At 45.7% G+C, this 24,879-nt stretch overlaps 1 protein-coding gene across 5 annotated transcripts in view; it reads right to left on the bottom strand.

Annotated features, from left to right (window-relative positions):
• Positions 1-201: 201 nt before the first annotated feature.
• The window catches only part of SIRT5 (sirtuin 5), a 90,684-nt gene continuing 66,006 nt past the window's right edge, over positions 202-24,879 (bottom strand). For all 5 annotated transcript variants that reach the window (XM_063923191.1, XM_063923189.1, XM_063923190.1 and 2 more), the window contains exons 4-9: positions 3,779-4,004; positions 3,460-3,547; positions 2,997-3,050; positions 2,544-2,667; positions 1,588-1,703; positions 202-1,307 (exon numbers count right to left, since the gene is read on the bottom strand). In XM_063923191.1, coding sequence (XP_063779261.1) covers positions 1,232-1,307; positions 1,588-1,703; positions 2,544-2,667; positions 2,997-3,050; positions 3,460-3,547; positions 3,779-4,004 — 684 coding nt within the window. In that variant the 3' untranslated portion in view covers positions 202-1,231. The remainder of the gene's footprint in view (positions 1,308-1,587; positions 1,704-2,543; positions 2,668-2,996; positions 3,051-3,459; positions 3,548-3,778; positions 4,005-24,879) is intronic.

Raw genomic sequence — 24,879 nt, 5'->3', positions numbered from 1 at the left:
TCCTGAGGGCACTTTTTTCTAAACTGCCGTGGGAGGGGGCATAGAGGGGAGGAGCCAGCACATCCAAATGAAGAAATGGAATGTGCACTGGCTCCTTTGATCCCCCGTCTATACCCCATCGTACTAGATTCCCCAATATCCCTTATGGATACTTGAGAAACAACATTTTTAATGGATTTCTAAAATTAAGTATAATGACTGTTTAATTTTGATTATAACAGTTTATTGCCAGGACTCCAGGAGTAATAAAAGCTTCAGTAAAGCTGTGATACAATTGTACACAAAATAGTTTGTATGTGAAACTGAACAAATCCAAACAACTTGACTCAAAAATGACATACTGTAGGGCAGAATTCAATTAGCCGCGGTGCTATCCAATTAGCCCCCAAGCAAGGAGTTATCAGGGATTATTTATTTTCACCTGCCTCAGCAGGTTGGGGAAAAAAAGCCACGATAACTGGGGGGTTAATGGGTGCCGCGACCCTGTTAACGCACAAATCCGTGAACTTTTAACAAGCTACTTGTGGTTAACCACACGGAGGAAATCGGGAGTGCAACTGAATAGCCTCGAGTGTTAAAGCCTGAGGCTACCTCCCATTTTCACCCACATGATTGAATACCCCCCATCTGCACTAAACTTGTAACATAAGAGTGCCCAACTTCCTTTTATTGTAAACATGACAAATGTTTTAGTGTGTTATAAACAACGTTGTATGTGTGCATTAAAGGAAAAGTATTACAATTTGTTTTTTTAGTAATATAGAATATATGAAAGTAATATCTTTACCTGGTTAATTAATGCAATCATTTGGTGTTGTTTATGCGTTTGTCATTAATGGAAAGATCAATGCATCCAAGAAACACAATGTATAGTTAAATTATTATTATGTTCAGTAGGAAGTGCCAGGCAATTTTCTAAAATATACAAAAACAAAAAAACCCACCTCTCCTTTGCAGCAAACACAAGATTTAACAGTAACAGCAAATCAGTAAATCAGTTTTATAATCAGATTCACATTTTTGCTGACTGTCTCTGTATCCTCAATCATAAAATACAGGTAATTCGGTTACTAAGTGCATAGTACAGCTGGACAATGTTCTAGAAGGGACAACAGGACCAGCCACGTTGGCAATACATCAATGTTCCAGATGAGTCCTCCATCTTGCAGAATGTATTCTTGCTTTATTCAAACACCAAAAAAATCAGTGGCATCCATTTGCAACTTAATATTCATGAGATTATTTCAGTATCATGGCGAGCAAGTGCAGGAGGCAATGTCGTTCCACAAGGTCCCTGGAAATGAAAACTAAACAGATAAAAAAAGAATTAAAAGAGATATTATTTTTCTTCTGTAACTACACCATTATTGACATTTATAACATTTGGATAAGCCCATCTGCATCTTGCGTTTGCTTTATGCTATACATAATGTGTTGCAGTGTGTCATATGTAGATTTGTATGCAATTTATAGGCGTTTCATTTAGAATACATTTCATACATAACATAATAACAAAAACTATTTATTTTCGACTGTGGCATAATAGGAATAACTTAATTTTACAAATATCTTTTAAACTGTTCTTACGTAAATCCCATCGTTGCCGGCGTGCTTTCCATGTTGAACTCCGCAACAGGCACACCTCTAGCAGCTACTTGTGGTGCAAACATGGCAGCAGGATAGACAACAGAAGAAGTCCCAACCTGCGCAGGAATACATATAATGGTCAGTGGAGTACAGATAATGAACAGCAGAGACATAGCACGTTCTACTTGCCATTCTATATAATGAATGGGCATATTCAGTCTGGCACTTCGGACTGTATCTTATGCTGCATCTAAACATACTCCATCTTATATAACTACAAGAACAGTGGGCCCGATTCAGACCTGATCGCTGCTGTGCGTTTTTGTATGGCGATTATCGATAGACTGCGCATGCGTATGCATGCTATGCGCACTCACATCACCAAACAACAGGCATCGGCGAACAGTGACAGGCTGGTGCGGAAATTTCGATCACACAGGCGTTCGCAAGGTGATTATTGACAGGAAGAGGCCATTTGTGGGTGGTAACTGACCGTTTACTGGGTGTGTCCGGAAAAACGCGGGTGTTCACACGCATTTTCAGGGAGGGTGTGTGATGTCAGCTTCGGACCCGATCAGCCTGTTCTTATTGCATTGTAGGAGTAAGTCCTGGGCTGCGCACAGACTGCACACAGTGGTAAAATCATTCGATGGCGAGTGTGGTGCAATCGCACAGTTGAATTTACACTCCCCTTGGGCGGTGACTATCTGAACGCAGGGCAACAAAATTAGCACAGCCATCAGGTCTGAATTACCCCCAATATCAGCATACCTTGGAGAAAATGGATCTATGTAGAAGAAACACCATGCTCAACTAACTAAATAGATGTTATGCAAGCACATATAAATGATGAAGATAAGTGATGTGTGAATACTTTATGTGCCGTAGACACATCTTTGCACGTTGGCAGTTGTGTTTCCAGCATAACACAGCCTCTATTAGATATCCCCACTCACCACCAAACATAGGTCACATATTTCCAATTCTTTTTCCACTTCTGCTAGGAGATTGGAGTCCAAGGTCTCTCCAAACCAGACAACATTAGGTCGGAGGAGACCATTGCAGCCATTTTCTTCACACCTGTGCATAAATACAAGACTGTCTTAGCTTCTAGCATGCACATACAATGGCAAAGTAGGAAACAGTTCTGTATTTCTCCCACTCCTGATCTCTAGACTTTGCACTTACAAAGAGTTTATAGCTATAGATGGTCAATAGCCAGTCTTCTTTTATTACTGTTTGTGCTCAACTGCAAAGTGCTGTGGAGTATACTGGCTCTACCTAAGTAAATGTTCATAGTGATAATGTATCTGGGTAAATGTCACAGAAAAAGTAAACCCTACACAGGAGAATGGAGAGGAGTGACAAGGACAGTAATTTGGAAACCCATGCCTTCCCAAAATACTCACCGCGGAAGGTCTTCTACTGGGATTGCAGCTTCTTGTGCCTCAGGCTCAGGGGCACTAATGAAAACAAAAATGTACTTTATAAATATTTAAAACATCTTTAGCTGGCTAATCTAAATGCAGACATGACCATATTAGAAGAGGTTCAGCAAGTGCCCAGATCACTTCCAGCATGAGCAAGGACTATCACAGTAGTTGGAAGATGACCACTTGCTCTCCCAGGCTGACAGAAATCATCTTTTCACCATCGCCAGACAACTGGGTATGTGTTTCCAGAACAAGAGCTGCGATATCAGGCCAATCTCCCTACTACACGTGGACAGCCATAATGGTGATGACTAGCCAATGCCGTAACATTAAACATAATCCATGCTCAGATACCACATCGGAGAAAACACACAAACCAAACACTGTAAGCAGCTCAGACAAAGAAATGCAATGCAGTTGTGACTAGTGTACATGTTACCCCTTTCCTTCAAGAGCAGGGCAAACTGGGCTCTTGTAGTTTTCTTTTACACTGCCACAAGCTGTACATCGGGTCTTAAACAGGCTACCTAAATAAATAAAAAAAACACGTCCTTAACAAATACAGATTTCATTTATATGGTGTCCACATAGCTTCTAATGCAGTGTGATGTTTGAAATAAGAATATGGACAGTTTTATTGATGAATTAAAAGAAGTTTTAAAGTCGCTAACAAGCCATACCGTATTAGAGTTATACAGGTATACACATATACACACAAAATACCTCCAGTCATTAATGGGTTAAACACAAATGCTTACCATGGATTTCAAACAGATTGCGTGTGCCTGCCTTACGATGCAGCTCATCAATGTTCTGCGTGATCACCACCACTTTTCTCCCCTGTTTACGAAGCCGAGACTCACACTCCGCAATGGCCAAGTGTGCTGGGTTTGGACTTTTTGTTAGCATCACTTCTCTCCGGTAATGATAGAATTCCCACACACGAGAAGGATTCCTGGAAAATGCCTCAGGTGTTGCCAAGTGCTGTATTAAGACACAATGCAAGCGGTGTCATTACTGCTATAGCCGTAAGAAAACATTATCTAAACCACTAGTTTTCAAAAGGCACATGTAAATAACTTCTGTGTATGTATGTCCTGGCGTACTGCCTAGAAGTGTATGGATACTGCAATAAGCAGAAACACTAGCATCAGCCACTAGCCGTACCAGCTACCTTCAAAGGCATCATTGCTTATCAGCATTTACATAATCATCTACTGCAACATTAAAGTAACACGCAAATATTATAAGTTCCTAAAATTATGATTACCACTATGGAGAGCCCTACATACTACATAACCACTCTAGTCATATGTATAATTGCAGCAACTATTACTAATGTATTGGTTCTTACCAACAGAAAACCTTTAAAGTAATGTGGCCATTTCCATGCCTATAGTCAAAACAGTAATTGTATGTTACTGTATATCAGCTTTGCTCATCTCCTATCCATAGCCAGGATGTAGTGCTGTACATGTAATTACCAACTACCTGAATCTAGGACCTAATATTGTACCTGTAATTACCTAGTGTTGGGACCCAGCACTCCAATAACAAACTGTACGTCCTTTAGAATGTAAGCTCTCACGAGCAGGGTCCTCTTCCCTCATGTGCTTTTACGTCTCTTACTTAACTTATCGTCTTTTCAATACTCTCTTTGATGGGACCAAATCTTTCCATTTTCTGCCACCCTGATACTTATTTCAGTGCTGTTTACGGACACAGCTATGTTTATACACCCTGTACTTGTCCTATATTGTATTGAACTGTAAGTCACTGTCTTCATGTTTTGCTTATTTGTTTACTCTGTAATTGGGCGCTGCGGATCGTATGTGGCGCCATATAAATAAAGAATAATAATAATAATAATATTAAGTAGCCAGGACTTAGCACTGTACCTAGACCTAGAACTATAGCCATCAACTGCCTGGAGCCCAAAATTTGCAGAGTGATGTCAAGGAAGAATTTTCTCATCTCGTTGGGCACAGGGTCATCATTACCTTCATTTTCATGTCATTGTAAGTTATATTTGTATCAGGATACTCTAAATAAACAGTAATAATACTAGTACAAGTATTCTGTGTGCAGCAGCAGTGTGAGGCTGCAATGTCAGACACCAGGGGTGGGATGCATCAACCACTGCATCTTGAATATGATACAACCTGCCATTTAGTAATGCAGTATGCTTGCACAATTCTGATTAAAATTGCAAAGGACAACTGTTCCGATAAGAGATGTCCTTTGCAATAAGGAGATTTATGGTAAGAACTTACATATGTTAAATCTCTTTCTGCGAGGTACACTGGATTCCACAGGGAATTACATTGGGGTGTAGAGTTGGATCTTGAGCCGAGGCACCAACAGGCTAAAAGCTTTGACTGTTCCCAGGATGCATAGCGCCGCCTCCTCTATATCCCCGACTCCAGGCACTGGAGCTCAGTTTTGTTAACCAGTGCAATGCAGTAGAAGGTAAGAGAGATGACAATAGTTAGTTGCCACAGACAACCACATTCTCACAACAGGAGACGGTACCAGCGGATAATGCCATACAAACCCAAAGAAGCTAAGTGCATCAGGGTGGGCACCCTGTGGAATCCAGTGTACCTCACAGAAAGATTTAACAACAATAAGTTCTTACCATAAATCTCCTTTTCTGCAGCGGTGTACACTGTGATTCCACATGGAATTACATTGGGGGATGTCCTAAAGCAGTTCCTCATGGGAGGGGACGCACTGTAGTGGGCACAAGAACCCGGCATCCAAAGGAAGCATCCTGGGAGGTGGAAGTATCAAAAGGCATAGAACCTGATGAACATGTTCACTGAGGACCACGTAGTCACCTTGCACAATTGTTCTAGGGACGTGCCACGGCGGGCCGCCCAAGCAGGTCCAACAGACAGAGTAGAATGGGCTTTGATAGTAGCAGGAGCTGGAAGTCCAGCCTGTACATAAGCTTGTGCAATCACCAATCTAATCCATCTGGCAGAGGTCTGCTTATTCGCAGGTCAGCCACGTTTGTGAAAACCAAAAAGGACAAAGGGAGAATCAGATCTCCTAAGAGAGACAGTTCTCTTCACATATATACGGAGAGCCCGTACCACATCCAAAGAGCGTTCTTTGGAGGACAAACCAGGAGATATAAAGGCCGGAACCACAATCTCTTGGTTAAAGTGGAAAGACGACACCACCTTAGGCAGATAACCAGGGCGAGTTCTAAGAACCACACGGTCACGGTGAAAAATCAGAAAAGGTAACAGATAGGATAAGGCACCCAAGTCTGAAACCCTTCTAGCAGAGGCAATAGCCAGCATAAATAAGACCTTAAGTGTAAACCATTTAAGATCCACAGACTGAAGAGGTTCAAACGGAGACTCTTGTAGCGTATCCAGAACAACCGACAAATTCCAAGAAGCCACAGGAGGGACATAGGGAGGTTGAATCCGTAAAACACCCTGAGTGAAAGTATGAACGTCAGGCAGAGTTGCAATTTTTACTGTGAAATCATACCGACAATACTGAAATATGAACCTTGAGGGAGGCCAGACGAAGGCCCAAGTCCAGGCCCTGTTGCAGAAAAGCCAAAAGTTTGGCAGTACTGAACTTGTACGCATCATAATTCTTAGCTGCATACCAGGTGAAATAAGAATTCCAGACCCTATAATAAACCAGAGCCGAAGCCAGTTTACAGGCCTTCAACATCGTTTGAATGACCGCCTCAGAAAATCCCTTGGCCCTCAGAACTGAAGCTTCAAGGGCCACGCCATCAAAGCAAGTCGGGCCAGATCCTGGTATACACAAGGGCCCTGAATGAGGAGGTCTGGGCGTTGCGGAGGTAGAAGAGAACGCTCTATCGAGAGACCCTGCAAGTCTGAGAACCAATGCCGTCTGGGCCACGCTGGAGCGATTAGAAGTCGTAATCCGCCTTCTTGCTTCAACTTCCTTATTACCCTGGGCAGAGTGACACTGGAGGGAACATGTATGGCAGCCGAAAGTTCCATGGAATTGCCAGTGCGTCCATAAACGCTGCTTGAGGATCTTTTGTCCTTGCGCCGAAGACCGGAACCTTGTGATTGTGTCGAGACGCCATCAGGTCTACATCTGGTAGGACCCACTTGTCCACTAGGAGTTGAAAGACTTCCAGATGAAGGATTCACTCTCCGGCGTGTACGTCCCGACGACTGAGGAAGTCCGCTTCCCAGTTGATGACCCCCAGAATGAACACTGCCGATATGGCTGGCAGATGGGGTTCCACCCACAGAAGAATCTTTGACACTTCCCGCATCGCCATGCGGCTTCGAGTGCCGCCTTGATTTATGTATGCAACCGTGATGGCGTTGTCCAACTGTACTTTAACAGGCCTGTTCTGTACCAGAGGCAGGGCCAGTTTCAGAGCATTGAACACTGCCTGCAACTCCAGAATGTTTATCGGGAGGAGAGATTCCTTCCCGGTCCACCGACCTTGAAGACAGTGTTGCTCCAACACCGAGCCCCAACCCCGCAGACTGGCATCCATCTTTAAGAGGACCCAGTTGAAGATCCAGAAGGGACGACCCCCGCTCAATCGTTGGTCCTGTAGCCACCAGCCCATTGACATGCAAACCTCTGGAGTCAAGGAGATCATGCGAGTCTTGATCGGGTGATGCAGGCCGTCCCACTTAAAAAGGATTAACCTCTGCAGAGGGCGGGAATGAAATTGAGCGTACTCTACCATGTCGAAAGCCGCCACCATGAGGCCTAGTACTTGCATTGCAGAGTGTTTCGACACACGTGGGCAATTTAGGAAGCACTTTATCTTGTCCTGAAGTTTCAGGACCTTCTCCGGAGACGAGAACAACCGTTGGTTGTGAGTGTCCAGTAATGCCCCCAGGTGCACCATGCTCTGAGCAGGGACCAGCGAGGATTTCTTCCAGTTGATGAGCCACCCGTGGTCTTGTAGGAATTGGACAGTCAGTTCCAGATGACGGAGCAGAACCTCTGGGGAGTTCGCCAGGATCAACAAGTCATCCAGATACGGCAGGATCCTGATACCCTGACAGCAGTACAGAGCAGTCATGACCTTGGTGAAGATTCTCAGAGCTGTGGTCAGACCAAAAAGTAAGGCCTGGAATTGATAATGTAGGTTGCCAATAGCAAACCGCAGGTATTGCTGATGCGACATAGCAATAGGTATATGTAGCTAAGCATCCTGTATGTCCAGGGATACGATATAGTCCATGGGCTCCAAGGCCAGAACAATAGAGCGAAGAGTTTCCATACGGAATTTGGACACCTTCACAAAATTTGTTCAAAGACCTGAGGTTGAGAATGGGCCAGGAGGAACCATTCGGTTCGGAACTAGGAGCAACGTGGAATAGTACCCTCTGCCTCTCTGAGCCAGAGGCACCGGCACTATCACTCCTGTGTCCAGGAGGGATTGCACCACCAAATGGAGAGTTTTTGCTTTTACCGGATCCGAAGGGATGTTTGTCGAGCAAAACTGTCGAGGGGGACGTTCCTTGAAAGAGATGGCGTATCCGTGAGTGACGACTTCCCTTGCCTAGGCGTCTGAAGTGGTCTGTAACCTACGGTTTGCCCAGGTATGAAGTCGGCCTCCCACCCTGGGGTCCCCCAGGGGGAGGCCCGCCCCGTCATGCAGCAGGCTTGTCTGGTGTGGAAGCAGGCTAACGGGCAGCCCAAGGAACGTTTAGGTTTGGGCTTAGAGATTTTGGAAGTGCGAGCCTGTTTCGGGTACGCCTAACCCTTTGCTTTACTTGGAGGTCGAAAGGTGGTACTCTTTGCCTTCATAGCCGAAGGATTAATACTCGGCAGACATGCAGTTTTAGCAGATGCTAAGTCAGCAACAATCTTGTTCAGATCTTCCCCAAAAAGGATATCTCCCTTAAAGGGGGATCACCTCCAAGGTCTTTTTAAAGTCCAGATCCACAGACTAGGACCGCAACCACAGAATCCAGCGAGCCAGAATGGACGTAGCAGACGCTTTGGCTGCCAAGACACCGGCATCAGAGGCTGCCTCCTGAATGTAATGAGAGACTGTGGTAATATATCAAAGACACTGGGTGTCATTCCGAGTTAATCGCACGCAGCTGATTTTCGCAGTGATCAGGTGAAAAAACGGCAAAACTGCGCATATGTATGCACCGCAATGCGCACGCGCGCCGTACAGGTACAAAAAGCATCATTGCTGTGCAATGCTTCTAGCGACGAATCCATTCGCATAGCCGAATGCAAGGAGATTGACAGGAAGAGAGCGTTTATAGGTGTCAACTGACCATTTTCTGGGAGTGGTAGGGAACGCAGGCGTGACCAGGCATTTGCAGGGCGGGTATCTGACGTCAATTCCGGGACCTCCGACGCTAGAATCATCGCACAGGATAAGTAACTACAGGGCTGGTCTTGTTTTGCACAAAATGTTTTTGTACCGCTCGGCTGCACATGCGATCGCACACTTGCAAAGCGAAAATACACTCCCCCGTGGGCGGCAACTATGCGTTTTCACGGCTGCTAAAAGTAGCTAGCGAGCTATCAACTTGGAATGAGGGCCACTGTCTGGCATTATCGGAAAAATTAGAAGATAGCTCCGTTTCCACTTCTTGAACCCAGGCTTCAATAGCTTTTGCAGCCCAAGAAGCTGCTATAGTAGGTCTATGCACAGCACCCGCAAGAGTGTAAATAGACTTCAAGCAACCCTCCACATGCTTATCCGTCGGTTCCTTCAGAGAGGTGACGGTAGTAACAGGCAGAGTAGATGACACCACCAGACGTGCGAGTCCACCGGCGGTGGTGTTTCCCAAATTTTACTTAACTCTGCAGCAAGAGGATAGCGAGCTAGCATCCTTTTAGACAGGGAGAATTTCTTTCCTGGAGACTCCCAGGATTCCTGACGTATGTCAACTAAATGGTCAGAATGTGGCAAAACGAATTTAGTGACCTTCTGACGCTTGAACTTATCGGGTTTCTTAGACGTATCTGGAGGTTCAGAATCATCATCAAACTGGAGAATCAGTTTGATAGCCTCCAAGAGGTCAGGAACATCCACCTTGTGTAATAGATTCCCCATCAGACGCATCTGCATCAGTGTCTGAGGGGTCAGTATATACGCCATCTTCATCGGATGAAGTATCCGAAATATGCGTGGATTGTGAGGAAGTAATGGCCCGCTTAGATGACCCCTTGGTCCTAAGAGGGCGAGGTATAGGTTTTTGTTTAACCAAAAACTGATTTAATTGCTGCAGCTGAGTGGACAGTGTATCTGCCCATACCGGATTAACTGCAGGGACAATATGTGGCTGCAATGACACAGGAGGTCCCACAGGAGGAGTAAGTCTCATTACTAACGTAGTCAGTAGATTAGAAAAAGCAGCCCAAGGTGGGTCTTGGTGTGCCACAGGTGCTGCAGAATGACTGAGGGGTACAGAACCCCCGGTACCTGGACCCTCAGCTGGAATATTCTCCTCAGATAAATCCGTGGCGTCAGTACTGCATGAGGCAGGATCAGCCACAGATCTCCCGCAGACATTATTTGGAACCATAGCCTTAGGGCGTAACAGTACAATATAGCCAAACAAATCACCTGACAAAAAACCCCTGTGGAGTGTGACTGTAAATGCAGAGCACAAACAGAGGAATTAAGTGGTATATGGTGACTGAAATACACAGAGAAAAATACCAAAGTAGTATATCCTTAGAACCCTGACACACTTGCCCCCTTCAGGGTGCAGAATATAGGGACAACAATATGTGTGAGATACACGAAATAGGAACCACACAGCAGCTATTGGCACACACAGTCACATGTACAATGCAGAAATTATTAGAAATTATTACAAACAATAAAACTGCACTGGACTCGCAATACTAAGTAAATCAATGTATGTATACAGATATAACAATGCACAGTAAATACTGGATGCATATCACAGGATACTTGTACTAAATATACCTGTAGTTATGCACTTTTTCTTAACTAACACTGTCTAAATGACATGTAGAATACTTAAGTGTCCTGTAAATGCACAGCGCTGATGAGGCAGGCGGCTTTACAGAGGAGACTTTGCTCAGCAGTCCCAGGATCAGGCAGCTCTGTGTAATGGCGCCCAAACGCTGACAGGGAGTGAGGGACAGAGATGCAGCTCCAGGGCGGGAACATCTGTTGTAGCTGGCACCTGGGGCTGGGGGAGGGACCACAGGTCAGAGCCTTATCCCCTCTGCTGGACTTCACCACCGGGTACTGCGGGGCCTATATCAAATGGATTTTTAGAACTCCGACCTGTGCCGCTTGCCCTGGTGGCCTAGTGGGATCCCTGCACGGCCACAGTATCCACGCCAGCGGCACGGTCCGTCTCCGGAGACCGCTCCGGATCGCGATTTCAGCGGGTCCCACCTGGGGAACCCTCTTACCTCCTCCCTATGATGCGACCAGGAGAGCAGCGGCGGTGAGTGTGCCTGATGGAACTGGATCGCCTCCGCTGTAAGTACCCGGCAACCAGGGAGCGGGAGTATGCAGCGCCCCTGGGGGAGGTGAGGGAGCCGCAGCACAATATGTCAGACTGACAAAAGCACTTTTAAGTGCCTGTGCTGCGGCCCTTGAAGTCTTCTTTCTACAAAAAAAAAAAAAAATAAGAATTTACTTACCGATAATTCTATTTCTCGTAGTCCGTAGTGGATGCTGGGGACTCCGTCAGGACCATGGGGATTAGCGGCTCCGCAGGAGACAGGGCACAAAAATAAAGCTTTAGTATCAGGTGGTGTGTACTGGCTCCTCCCCCTATGACCCTCCGCCAAGCCTCAGTTAGGATACTGTGCCCGGACGAGCGTACACAATAAGGAAGGATATTGAACCCCGGGTAAGACTCATACCAGCCACACCAATCACACCGTATAACTTGTGATCTGAACCCAGTTAACAGTATGACAAACGTAGGAGCCTCTGAACAGACGGCTCACAACAAATAACAACCCGATTTTTTTGTAACAATAACTATGTACAAGTATTGCAGACAATCCGCACTTGGGATGGGCGCCCAGCATCCACTACGGACTACGAGAAATAGAATTATCGGTAAGTAAATTCTTATTTTCTCTAACGTCCTAAGTGGATGCTGGGGACTCCGTCAGGACCATGGGGATTATACCAAAGCTCCCAAACGGGCGGGAGAGTGCGGATGACTCTGCAGCACCGAATGAGAGAACTCAAGGTCCTCCTCAGCCAGGGTATCAAATTTGTAGAATTTTGCAAACGTATTTGCCCCTGACCAAGTAGCAGCTCGGCAGAGTTGTAATGCCGAGACTCCCCGGGCAGCCGCCCAGGATGAGCCCACTTTCCTTGTGGAATGGGCCTTGACAGATTTAGGTTGTGGCAAGCCTGCCACAGAATGTGCAAGTTGAATTGTGCTACAAATCCAACGAGCAATCGTCTGCTTAGAAGCAGGAGCACCCATCTTGTTGGGTGCATACAATATAAGCAGTGAGTCAGACTTTCTGACTCCCGCCGTTCTTGAAATATATATTTTCAATGCCCGGACCACGTCCAACAACTTGGAATCCTCCAACTCGTTAGTAGCCGCAGGCACCACAATAGGCTGGTTCAGGTGAAACGCTGACACCACCTTAGGCAGAAAATGAGGACGCGTCCGCAGTTCTGCCCTGTCCGTATGGAAAATCAGATATGGGCTCTTATATGATAAAGCCGCCAATTCTGATACTCTCCTGGCTGAAGCCAGGGCCAGTAGCATGGTTACTTTCCATGTGAGATACTTCAGCTCCACCGATTTGAGCGGCTCAAACCAATGGGATTTGAGAAAATCCAAGACTACATTAAGATCCCACGGTGCCACTGGGGGCACAACCGGGGGCTGTATATGTAGTACTTTTTTTACAAAAGTCTGGACTTCAGGAACTGAAGCCAATTCTTTCTGGAAGAAAATCGACAGGGCCGAAATTTGAACCTTAATGGACCCCAATTTGAGGCCCATAGACAATCCTGTTTGCAGGAAATGTAGGAATCGACCCAGTTGAAATTCCTCCGTGGGGGCCTTCCTGGCCTCACACCACGCAACATATTTTCTCCAAATGCGGTGATAATGTTGTGCAGTCACCTCCTTCCTGGCTTTTACCAGTGTAGGAATGACCTCTTCCGGAATGCCTTTTTCCTTTAGAATTCGGCGTTCAACCGCCATGCCGTCAAACGCAGCCGCGGTAAGTCTTGGAATAGACACGGTCCCTGCTGAAGCAGGTCCCGTCTTAGAGGTAGAGGCCACGGATCCTCCGTGAGCATCTCTTGAAGTTCCGGGTACCAAGTTCTTCTTGGCCAATCCGGAGCCACTAGTATCGTTCTTACTCCCTTCTGCCGTATAATTCTCAGTACTTTTGGTATGAGAGGCAGAGGAGGGAACACATACACTGACTGGAACACCCACGGTGTTACCAGAGCGTCCACAGCTATTGCCTGAGGATCTCTTGACCTGGCGCAATCAGTGTGAAGACTTCTGGATGAAGTCCCCACTCTCCCGGGTGTAGATCGTGTCTGCTGAGGAAGTCTGCTTCCCAGTTGTCCACTCCCGGAATGAATACTGCTGACAGTGCTATCACATGATCTTCCGCCCAGCGAAGAATCCTTTCAGCTTCTGCCATTGCTGTCCTGCTTCTTGTGCCGCCCTGTCTGTTTACGTGGGCGACTGCCGTGATGTTGTCCGACTGGATCAACACCGGCTGACCCTGAAGCAGGGGTTTTGCCAGACTTAGAGCATTGTAAATCGCTCTTAGCTCCAGTATATTTATGTGAAGAGACATCTCCAGGCTTGACCATACTCCCTGGAAGTTTCTTCCTTGTGTGACCGCTCCCCAGCCTCTCAGACTGGCATCCGTGGTCACCAGGACCCAGTCCTGTATGCCGAATCTGCGGCCCTCTAACAGATGAGCACTCTGCAACCACCACAGAAGAGACACCCTTGTCCGTGGCGATAAGGTTATCCGCTGATGCATCTGCAGATGCGATCCGGACCATTTGTCCAGCAGATCCCACTGAAAAGTTCGTGCGTGGAATCTGCCGAATGGAATCGCTTCGTAAGAAGCCACCATCTTTCCCAGGACTCTTGTGCATTGATGTACAGACACTGTCCCTGGTTTTAGGAGGTTCCTGACAAGTTCGGATAACTCCCTGGCTTTCTCCTCCGGAAGAAACACCTTTTTCTGAACCGTGTCCAGAATCATTCCCAGGAACAGCAGACGTGTTGTCGGGTTCAACTGAGATTTTGGAAAATTCAGAATCCACCCGTGTTGTTGCAGCACTACTTGGGTTAGTGCTACTCCGTCCTCCAGCTGTTCTCTGGACCTTGCCCTTATCAGGAGATCGTCCAAGTAAGGGATAATTAATACGCCTCTTCTTCGCAGAAGAATCATCATTTCGGCCATTACCTTGGTAAAGACCCGAGGTGCCGTGGACAATCCAAACGGCAGCGTCTGAAACTGATAATGACAGTTTTGCACCACGAACCTGAGGTACCCTTGATGTGAAGGGCAAATTGGGACATGCAGGTAAGCATCCTTTATGTCCAGGGACACCATAAAGTCCCCTTCTTCCAGATTCGCTATCACTGCTCTGAGTGACTCCATCTTGAACTTGAATTTTTGTATGTACAGGTTCAAAGATTTCAGATTTAGAATAGGTCTTACCGAGCCGTCCGGCTTCGGTACCACAAATAGCGTGGAGTAATACCCCTTTCCCTGTTGTAGGAGGGGTACCTTGACTATCACCTGCTGAGCAAACAGCTTGTGAATGGCTTCCAATACCGTCTCCCTGTCTGAGGGAGGCGTTGGCAAAGCAGACTTTAGGAACCGGCGAGGGGGAGACTTCTCGAATTCCAACCTGTAACCCTGAGATACTACCTGCAGAATCCAGGGGTCCACCTGTGAGCAAGCCCACTGTGCGCTGAAATTCTTGAGTCGACCCCCCACCGTTCCTGAGTCCGCTTGTAAGGCCCCAGCGTCATGCTGAGGGCTTTGCAGAACCCTGGGAGGGCTTCTGTTCCTGGGCAGGGGCTGCTTGCTGCCCTCTCTTACCCCTTCCTCTGCCCCTAGGCAGATATGACTGTCCTTTTGTCCGCTTGTTCTTATAGGACCGAAAGGACTGCGGCTGAAAAGACGGTGTCTTTTTCTGTTGGGAGGGGGTCTGAGGTAAAAAGGTGGATTTTCCGGCAGTTGCCGTGGCCACCAGATCCGATAGACCGACGCCAAATAATTCCTCCCCTTTTGTCAAAGTCAGAAAAATATCTCTAGGCACACTACCATATTTGCACCTCACACAGGTCCGTGCTGCGCATGCGTACGCTCTCCCGTACGTGCGCATACTCACAGTCGCGGGCACCCGCAGGCGCATGGTATGCGTATTTACGGTAGAGTTTATGTGGTTGTAGCATGCGACTCAATCGTAACATATTTTCAGTAATAATGTATTTTGTAGATCATGGTCCCTTTGATAGATTCTGAAAGTTTGGTTAATATAGAATGTTTATGAACAGAGGAATCCCTCTTTGTTTGATACGAAGGGTCAGACAGGAGTAATACAGTGGTGTTTAGTATCCATCGGAAGAATATTTAATTAGAAATATTCCGGTGTTGGTTTGAAGCATATCAATCGCTCGTGCGAATAGTTATGGACATAAGAAGTTTATGAACATTTACTTTATTTGCACTTTATTACCCATGCGGCGGGAAACCCAGTTTCCCTCCCACCTGAGCAGTTGGAAATAGTCACAGCCCACCTGTATGAATCAACCTATGACCTTTTGTTATAATGCAGAGCCGAATTCCTGTGTCCAATGAACAATGAGATTGTAGGGACCATTGAATTGTATTGTGTGTGGGGCATAAATAGCGGGCCGACCATATCCAACTTCACTCTCTTCAACGGTTCTCATTGCTGATAATCGGGAGCTGGATATCGAGGCGCATGCGATCGTTTCCCCTTGTGCGTAAGTTCTCTCCGTAATCATATTGTCTTACTGTGAGCCATTTCTCTCTCTCCCTCTCTTCTCTTTCTCTCGTATTTTCCCTTGATTAGACTTAATTGTATTGTATTGTATTTCCTGTATAGTTATCTGGTTAGTTGGTTTATGTTATATTGTAGTGTATGCTTTGTACTGTGATTCTTTTTTTGCAAGTATAATAGTCAAAATACATATAATAGGTTTCGGACCCTAAGCCCAGGTATCTGTGTATTCTTTTTAGTGTTAAGTATTCCCTGAGCGTCGGTGACGCTCAAGCAGCTTTGTAGTTAATCAGGTTACACAAGGTTGCACTTACACTTTGTCTCTACACTTAGGTTTGCTGTGTATTTCATTGCCAAAGGTATAGATATAAAGGTTTAACGTTGTGAGCGTCTGCATCGCTGGTGATCTCCTCGTGGTCCCGAGCGCCGCTACGCTATAGCGAATCATTACGATAGTCAACAGCCAATAGCGTGCCTGCCTGTGATCACTTGGCCGTGAGTGAACGTGACGCCTGAGCGTCTCGATCACGGCTAAGCGATCGATACGCAACTTGCGTACCCTTACGGTACTTCTTACGTAGATAGCGTACAGTGTTCTAAGACCTCATATTGGGTTATATATATGATAAATATTTAGCTTTATCAATTGGCGGCTCGTCCTGTCCTTCACATATCTGCACTAGGTAGATCAGCAGAAATTATCCCTCAGCAAAGGGCGGGAGGTTGTCTCGTAGTGCTGACGGGATAAGCGTCTGCTTCGCTTAGATAAAAGAGTGCTGAAGGAATCCGGGAACCGGAGGTAAGAACAAAACGCTAGTGTCTTTTAAAACTGTTTATTTTTTTCTGTCTTGCGTACACACGCACGCACATATATATATATCTGCATTTCTTTTTCTTTTTTTCATTTTCGTATATCACTCTCCTGTCTGCCAGTTTTTATAGTTGATAGAAGTGATAAAAGAGATTTGCCGTTATTTCATAGTTTAAGAGTAATATAGTTAAAAGATAGACAAACACACAGTTTTGCCTGGGAGATAAGGCGAAGTCAGTGTGTTTGTGTGGTAGATGATCAAGGATCATCTACATTGATAAAAGTATAAATTGTGTTACGGTGGATCTTTGCTTTGCGTATACGTGTCTCTAACAAAGACTTGCGTACGCAATCCAAAGGCCGACGCACGCAGCGTACATTACGCAACGGAGCGTCCGGTTACGCCCACGTAGCTCAAGTCACGATAAGTTGATTTTTTAACGCAACTCGATAAGTAACGCAAAGCGGTAAATAGCGCCACAGGCGATAAATAACGCAAGTCTATTTTTGGAAATCTGAAATTTAAATTAACAGATCCTGCTTCTAATTGGTAACACAGCTGGGCTAAAGAAAAATTTCTGCGCAGAAATAGAAATAGAAGCAAAAGTGTACATGTGATGAGTGAGTGTTTTTGTATTACATAAGTTTATATAACTTAGAGGTTGAACCAAAAAGAAAAGTCGAGTACTCGTGAGAGACATACGTGTAAGTGACGTGCACGGTGGCTAGGGAGGCATCTCTGGTTAAATATACAATTTTGAGCATTAGAGTATAGCGGACCAGTATAGAACAAGACCAGGAGGTCAGACCAGGAGGTCGTACAGAACAAGACCAGGAGGTCATAGTAGACCAGCAGGTCCAGGTACAGTAAACAGGGAAGTCCGCTATACAGTTCAGAGGCACAACACCAAAGGAAGGGTTGGTGCAAGACCCATATAGGCCGTACAAGCTCTGGCTGAAGGAATTCGCAGTCGTAAGTTTCGATTCCATTGGTCTTTCCGTACATAAGCTTAGTTGTTTGTGTACTGAACGACTGGACCGCACGTAATTGTGTACAGTAGTTAGTAATCTGACCTAGTACCATTAGAGTAAAGGGGTCACAAACGCTATTTGTACATTCTGACGTGATTTGTGTAATTTTTTATTTTTTCAAGAAGGGAAGTTCGCTGGTCACTCAGGAACTATCTGACAACCTCACCTTTACTGGAAAGAGTAAGTGTTCTGCGGATAACCCTCGCATGTTCCAGTAAACAAAGGTTTTTATAGGTGCCCTGGGTCGAGTGCGCCAGCACCATATCGGTGTGATCAGGTCGCATTGGTCGGCGTGGGCGAGTGAGTGGGGTACTCGGTAAACCGCCACCGTCAGCCTATTGTGAACAATCTGGTTTTCTGTAAGGGTTCGCTGAAGACCTTGATATAGAGATCAGAGGTAGAGCAAGCAACGCCTGCAGAGTTACGGGGGCCAGTTGTTCAGGTAGGGGGCGATCAACCTCGGTTCGGGTTGATCCTGTAAACCGTCCAGTAGGATCGGCCAGGTACGTAATGTGTGAGAAATATGGAAGTCACACAGAGGTTTTATGTGATGAATGGGAGAGAATGACGGTACAAGACCGGGAGAAATTCCCAAGAATAGGTAGCTTCAGCCCAGAGGTGTTACAAAATTTAAGGAGGAGGATATGTCTCATAAAATCAACAAAGAGACGAATCCAGCATTATGATTATTTACAGTTGTGGCAACAGGAAGGTGAGATACAGAGAGGTTTGGCTCAGGCGGCGGGATCTGGCTCTAACAGAAAACTGATTGCCACGGCCCCGCCGCCACCATACATATCAGGAGAGAAGTTGATTGCGGAGAAAGACGCACTAAGGTGTAACACAAAATCACTTAGTAACTGTGTAAATGTTAATGATAATGTTAACCCATTAACCCATGCAAGTATTAACCCGTGCAAGTTGTACCCTGTTTTGAACTTTCCTCAGGAGTGTGATCAAGAGGACGAATCGGCAACGATTTCAGCGCTCTCTCTAGCAGCCACCATAGCAGAGACCACAGTAGGCACAGCTCCACCCACGAGATTAGTAAAGGCCCCTAGCGGAGGGATAGGTGAGGTCGTATCAACTGGTAAGTACGGCACCATGCATTATGCTGAAACTATTTCACCACAGCCTGTAGAATCTACACAGAATGAGGTTGTTAGAATCACACCTGTTAGAGTAATAGCAGTGCCAAATGGGAAAACAGACGCATCAGGAGCCACTCCCATAAGGAACATTGCCATGTACAGCCCATTTTCCCGAATGGAATTAAGGACCATAGTGTCTGAATTCCCTGACCCTAGAAAAGATTTAGTTGCCAGCCAAAAATACATCACAGACTTAGGAAACACTTTAGAGCCCAATAATAAAGATTGGCAGATATTGCTAAGAGCTTGTTTACCCTCCAATGTCGACTCAGCTCAATTTTTAGCTGATTGTGGACTAGATCTGGATGTACCTCTTACAGATGTGTACAACAAAGATAACGTAAAAAGAATAAACTTACAGTTAAAGGAGCATTTCCCAGCAGTTGTTAAATGGAACAAAATATTTTCCATTAAACAAAAAGAGTCAGAAACAGTTGCAGAATATTTTCACCGGGCACTATTAGAAATGGCAAAGTACACTGGTATAGAGGACATTAGGACAAATCCAAACCATCAAGAAGTAGCAGTATCTGTACTAATGGATGGTTTGAAGGAAACATTAAAGGCAAGGGTACAGACCACGCAACCATGTTGGCGAGGTCTGTCAGTGTCCACTTTGAGAGAGGCTGCTATTGATCACGACCGAAACATCACCAGACACAGGGAGTCGCAGAGTGATAAGCTAATGTCGGTAAGTATACAGGCCTTGACCACAAAGCAGCCTGCGTATGTACCACCAAACCCTGTGGGTAAGTCAACTATGGTAACATGTTATTCTTGTCAAAGACAGGGACACTATGCACGAGATTGTAGAGTAAAGAATCCACGAAACTCATACCAAACCCCTAGACAACGACACGACACACGACATTGGGAGCAAGGTCCGCAGAAACGGAGTTATGAGCCACATACAGGGGAAACAAAAAGATATCCCCCAAACAGAGACTGGCATGCCTCTGGTAGTTCCCAACTATCTCCCTCACAAGTAGTTGCTGCCAGCGGGATTCAGGGAGGTCACCATACCCAATAGGGGTGTGGCCATACCTGTAATCTGCAGCCAGTAAAATTAATTGCCAATCTTGGAAGTGAACCCGAGATCGCAATTAATGTAGCTGGTAAAACTTTAAACTTTCTTGTAGACACAGGGGCGGCCAAGTCAGTGATAAATTCGACAGTGGGCATGAGAACCACTGGTAGGACAATTCCAGCCATGGGAGTAACAGGAGTAGTCCAGCACTACCCTGTTAGCAAACCAGCCGAGATTACAATAGGACCTTTGCATACCAAGCATTCCTTTTTGCTGGCTGCATCGGTACCAACCAATCTCCTGGGAAGAGACTTACTGTGTAAAATGGGGTGCGTCATTTATTGTACTCCTGAAGGTGTATTCTTGGACATACCTGAGAAACACGCTCAGGAAGTGCGAGACATGTTAGACTCCCCATCAAAATTAATGTCACATACCATTATGACAAATAGGAATCCATCCCAAATAGAAGAGATGACATCTCAGATACCAGAGTCACTTTGGACAAAAGACGGACAGGACACTGGATTAATGGCAAACGTAGCTCCAGTAGTTGTACAAGTAAAAGATGGTAGGATAGCTCCAAAAATCCCACAGTATCCTCTGAAGCCAGAGGTGGAGTTAGGAGTTTACCCAGTAATAGAGCGCTTGCTACAACAGGGCATTCTGGTAAGAACGTCCAGCACTGCCAATAGTCCCATCTTCCCTGTTAAAAAGAGTGGGGGGAGGGGTTACAGACTAGTGCAGGATCTAAGGGGGATTAACAAAATAGTTGAGAGTCAGTTCCCCGTAGTGCCAAATCCAGCTGTCATCCTAATGCAAATCCCTCCCACTGCCAAATTTTTCACTGTTATTGACCTCTGCTCCGCTTTCTTTTCGGTACCTCTGCACCCTGACAGCCAATATTTGTTTGCATTCACATACAGAGGAGTCCAATACACGTGGACTCGATTACCCCAAGGTTTCATAGATAGTCCAAGTATATTTTCCCAGGCTTTGCATGATTGTTTACAGTCTTTCCAACCAGACAGTGGATCAGTATTGATACAGTATGTGGACGATTTATTACTGTGTTCAGATTCACTGGAAGCATCTCTGAAGGATACGAAACAGCTCCTGTTTCATCTTTCAGACACCGGACACAAGTTGCAATTATGCCAAACTAAGGTAAAATATTTGGGACACTGTCTAACACAAGGACTGAGACACCTGACCGCTGATAGAATCCAAGCAATTAGAGACATGACTCTGCCACAAACCCAGCAACAGATCAGAACGTTTTTAGGAATGTGTGGGTATTGCCGTAATTGGATCCCAGGGTTTTCCATTTTAGCGTTACCTTTGCAGGAAATGGTCTCCTCAAACAAACCTGATAGGATTTCGCATACAGACGAGTCCGAAACAGCATTTGAGAGACTCAAACAGTGCCTAACGCAGGCACCAGCACTAGGTATGCCAGACTATGGGAAACCCTTTGAACTATACGGAACAGAAAATGCTGGTTGCGCGGCAGGAGTACTAACCCAAAAACACGGTGATGCCAGCAGGCCAGTTGCATACTACAGCGCTCAGCTAGACACGGTAGCGCGATCCCTCCCCACATGCTTGCGAAGCGTTGCTGCGATAGCATTGCTAGTGACAAAAAGCGAAGATGTCGTGCTAGGCCACAACCTCACAATCCATACGCCACATGCAGTGTCAGCCTTATTGAATTCTGCCCAAACCAGACACGTCTCATCAGCGAGATTTACAAGATGGGAATTGGCACTAATGGCCCCCGTAAACATCACCATAAGGAGATGCAGTGCATTAAATCCTGCAACATATCTCACAGGTGTGCCTGGTCAGGCACAAAGGGTGGAAGGTGAGAGTGATGGGGAAGGAGGATTTAATACAAAGGAAGATACACATGATTGTATGGAATATTTGACCCAAAATTTTACCGCAAGGCCTGACATCAGTGACAACCCACTGGAAGATGCAGAACTCACGTTCTACACGGACGGTAGTTGTCATAGACAGTCAGACTCGGGAGACTTGTGTACTGGATACGCAGTCGTAGATGACCAAGACACCATAGAAGCGGAACCGCTAGGCCCACCTCACTCCGCCCAGGTTGCTGAACTGGTCGCCCTAACCAGAGCATGTGAATTGGCTAAGGGTAAGTCAGCCAATATCTACACCGATTCTAGATACGCATTCGGGGTAGTCCATGATTTCGGAGCCCTATGGCGTCTCAGAAATTTCATGACGGCAGCTGGTACACCGGTAGCACATGCAGCTCACATAAAAAGGCTTCTAACAGCGATACAGGAACCCGACAGAGTGGCTGTTATCAAATGTAAAGCACACACATATAGCCAAGACCCGGTATCACTTGGTAACAGCCGAGCAGACGAAGCTGCTAAGTTAGCAGCTGCTACCCCCATACAGACAGACACCACACAATTGATGGTATTTAATACCATTAACACACAGAAGTTGTGTGAAATGCAAAATTTGTGTTCCACACAGGAAAAGGCAGTCTGGAAGGCAAAGGGATGTGGCCAGGAGTCCTCAGGACTCTGGACGGATGGACATGGTAAACCAGTGGCCCCCAGAGCATATCTTCCATGTCTGGCTGAAGCAGCTCACGGGCTGACTCATCTAGGCAAGGAGGGAATGTGCAAATTGGTAAGAGCCTACTGGTGCGCCCCAGGATTCTCCTCTCATGCAGGTAAAAGAGCAATGTCATGCCTTACCTGTTTGAGAAAGAATATTGGAAAGGCAATACCTACAGAACCATCCCATATCCCACCTGCCGGCGGCCCTTTCCAGGTAATACAAATTGATTTTATACAATTACCCCCTTGTCGGAATTTGAAATATGTACTTGTTTGTATAGATGTTTTCTCGAATTGGGTCGAAGCATTTCCTGCAGCTACAAATACCGCTATGTTTACAGCTAAGAAAATTGTGCAGGAATTTGTATGTAGATATGGTATCCCTAGAATAATCGAAAGTGATAGGGGTACCCATTTTACAGGTGATGTCTTTCAAGGAATGTGTAAGTTGATGGGAATTGATAGCAAGCTGCACACTCCGTACCGTCCACAGGCGAGTGCGAAGGTCGAAAGAGTGAACAGCACTATTAAAAATAAATTGAGTAAAGTGATGGCAGAGACAGGATTGACATGGCCAGAAGCTTTACCCATTGTACTGTACAGTATCAGAACCACTCCCAGGTCCCCTCTTAATCTGTCCCCCTTTGAAATCTTATTTGGTCGACAACCGCATGTCATGATTAACCCTCAGGATGATTTGAAATGTAACAATGAAGTAACTGTAAAGTACTTGATTAACATGAGTAAACAGTTAAGGAATCAAAATGATAATCTAAAGTTGGTGATTCCTGATCTACCTGATAGTAATTGTCATGACATTAAACCTGGGGATTATGTAATGATACGGAATTTTCTACGCTCAGGTTGCCTTATTGACAGATGGGAAGGACCATACCAGGTCTTATTGACTAGCACTACGGCATTGAAGGTTGCTGAGAGAGAGACTTGGGTCCATTCATCCCACTGCAAGAAGGTTGCTGATCCAGAGAAGTCCCGTGATAAGGAACAGACGGTAGAGGTTGTATCACTGGAGTGTCTGTTCCAGGAGGACTGAGGCGGCACCTGAGCCTTGAAGACCGAAAGCTGTTGTCAACTCCCCACTCCCTTTTATTGTTTTCTCCACTTCCCATCCCCTCTCCCTCAAATTTATTTTTCCTCCTTCTCATTCTTCTCCGTTTCCTCCTATAAGATGGACTTGCCCCAAGAGACTGTGATCCGAATTTTCCTGTTGACCATGATGTTGACCAGAACAGTCTGTTCCGGCGAGAGTACCATGGAGGTCGATAGAGGTTCTGGAATGGGTTCTGATGATAAAGATGGAGGCGTAGTTTTCCAAGATCAACCTAACCAACAAGCAAAGGCGAGTATCAGAAAACGATCCGATAGCATTGATCATAGAAGAAATTGTGACGGATTGTTAGCTGAAGAAAACTGTATCTGTAGGCTCTGTAACAATGTCATTGAGGATGGGTGCATAAAGAAATGCCAATCCAGTTTTAATATCCATATGGACCGGCATCCATTGAGTGATTATCACTCCTTAGTGGGTAATGTATTAAACAAAACAGATTGTTGGGTATGCTCTCAAGTACCTCAAGGTCATAGCAAATCAGGGCTAGTGCCATTTCCTTTAACGATAGGGGAGGTACTTGAGTTAAATGGTGGGAGACCGGTGGACAGGAGGTTTAATATCTCCAGCCCTCCTAGTTTGAAGCTCCACCAATACCACGTGGATAGGTCCCTATTATGTTTTAACATCTCCAATCCCAGAAAGCCGGGAAATTGGGAAGTGTCATGGAGTAACCACACCATGACCTTTTCACATAGAGCAGATAGAATGCCTACAGATACAGAGCTTGTACGCCACATAGCCAGTAGAGGAAAATCTTTCCGGTATAGATACACCTTAGGAAATAGGATTACTAGAGTTGGAGAAGTATCACCAGGATACTGTGCACATATCGTACAACCTGATACGTGCATTAAGCAGATGGAAGAATTAGGGTTAGGAGATTTCACCTGGAAGGTGTGTAATATGGTTATGTCCTTCTCCGTCCCATATGTTCTCCCCGATGATGCATATTTCATATGCGGGAGAAAGGCGTACAAGTGGCTTGCCCCAAACTCTGAAGGATTGTGTTATATTGGAAAAGTATTGCCTGAAGTAATGACTGTAACACATGACAAAATGAAAGACATACACCGTGGTGCCCAAGCTCCTTATACTCACACCCATTACGAGCACGTTGT

The sequence above is a fragment of the Pseudophryne corroboree genome, chromosome 5 (assembly GCF_028390025.1).
Source record: "Pseudophryne corroboree isolate aPseCor3 chromosome 5, aPseCor3.hap2, whole genome shotgun sequence".
Taxonomy (NCBI): Eukaryota; Metazoa; Chordata; class Amphibia; order Anura; family Myobatrachidae; genus Pseudophryne; species Pseudophryne corroboree.
The sequence above is the reverse complement of the archived record's forward strand: the minus strand, read 5'-3'. Positions and strand labels throughout refer to the sequence as shown.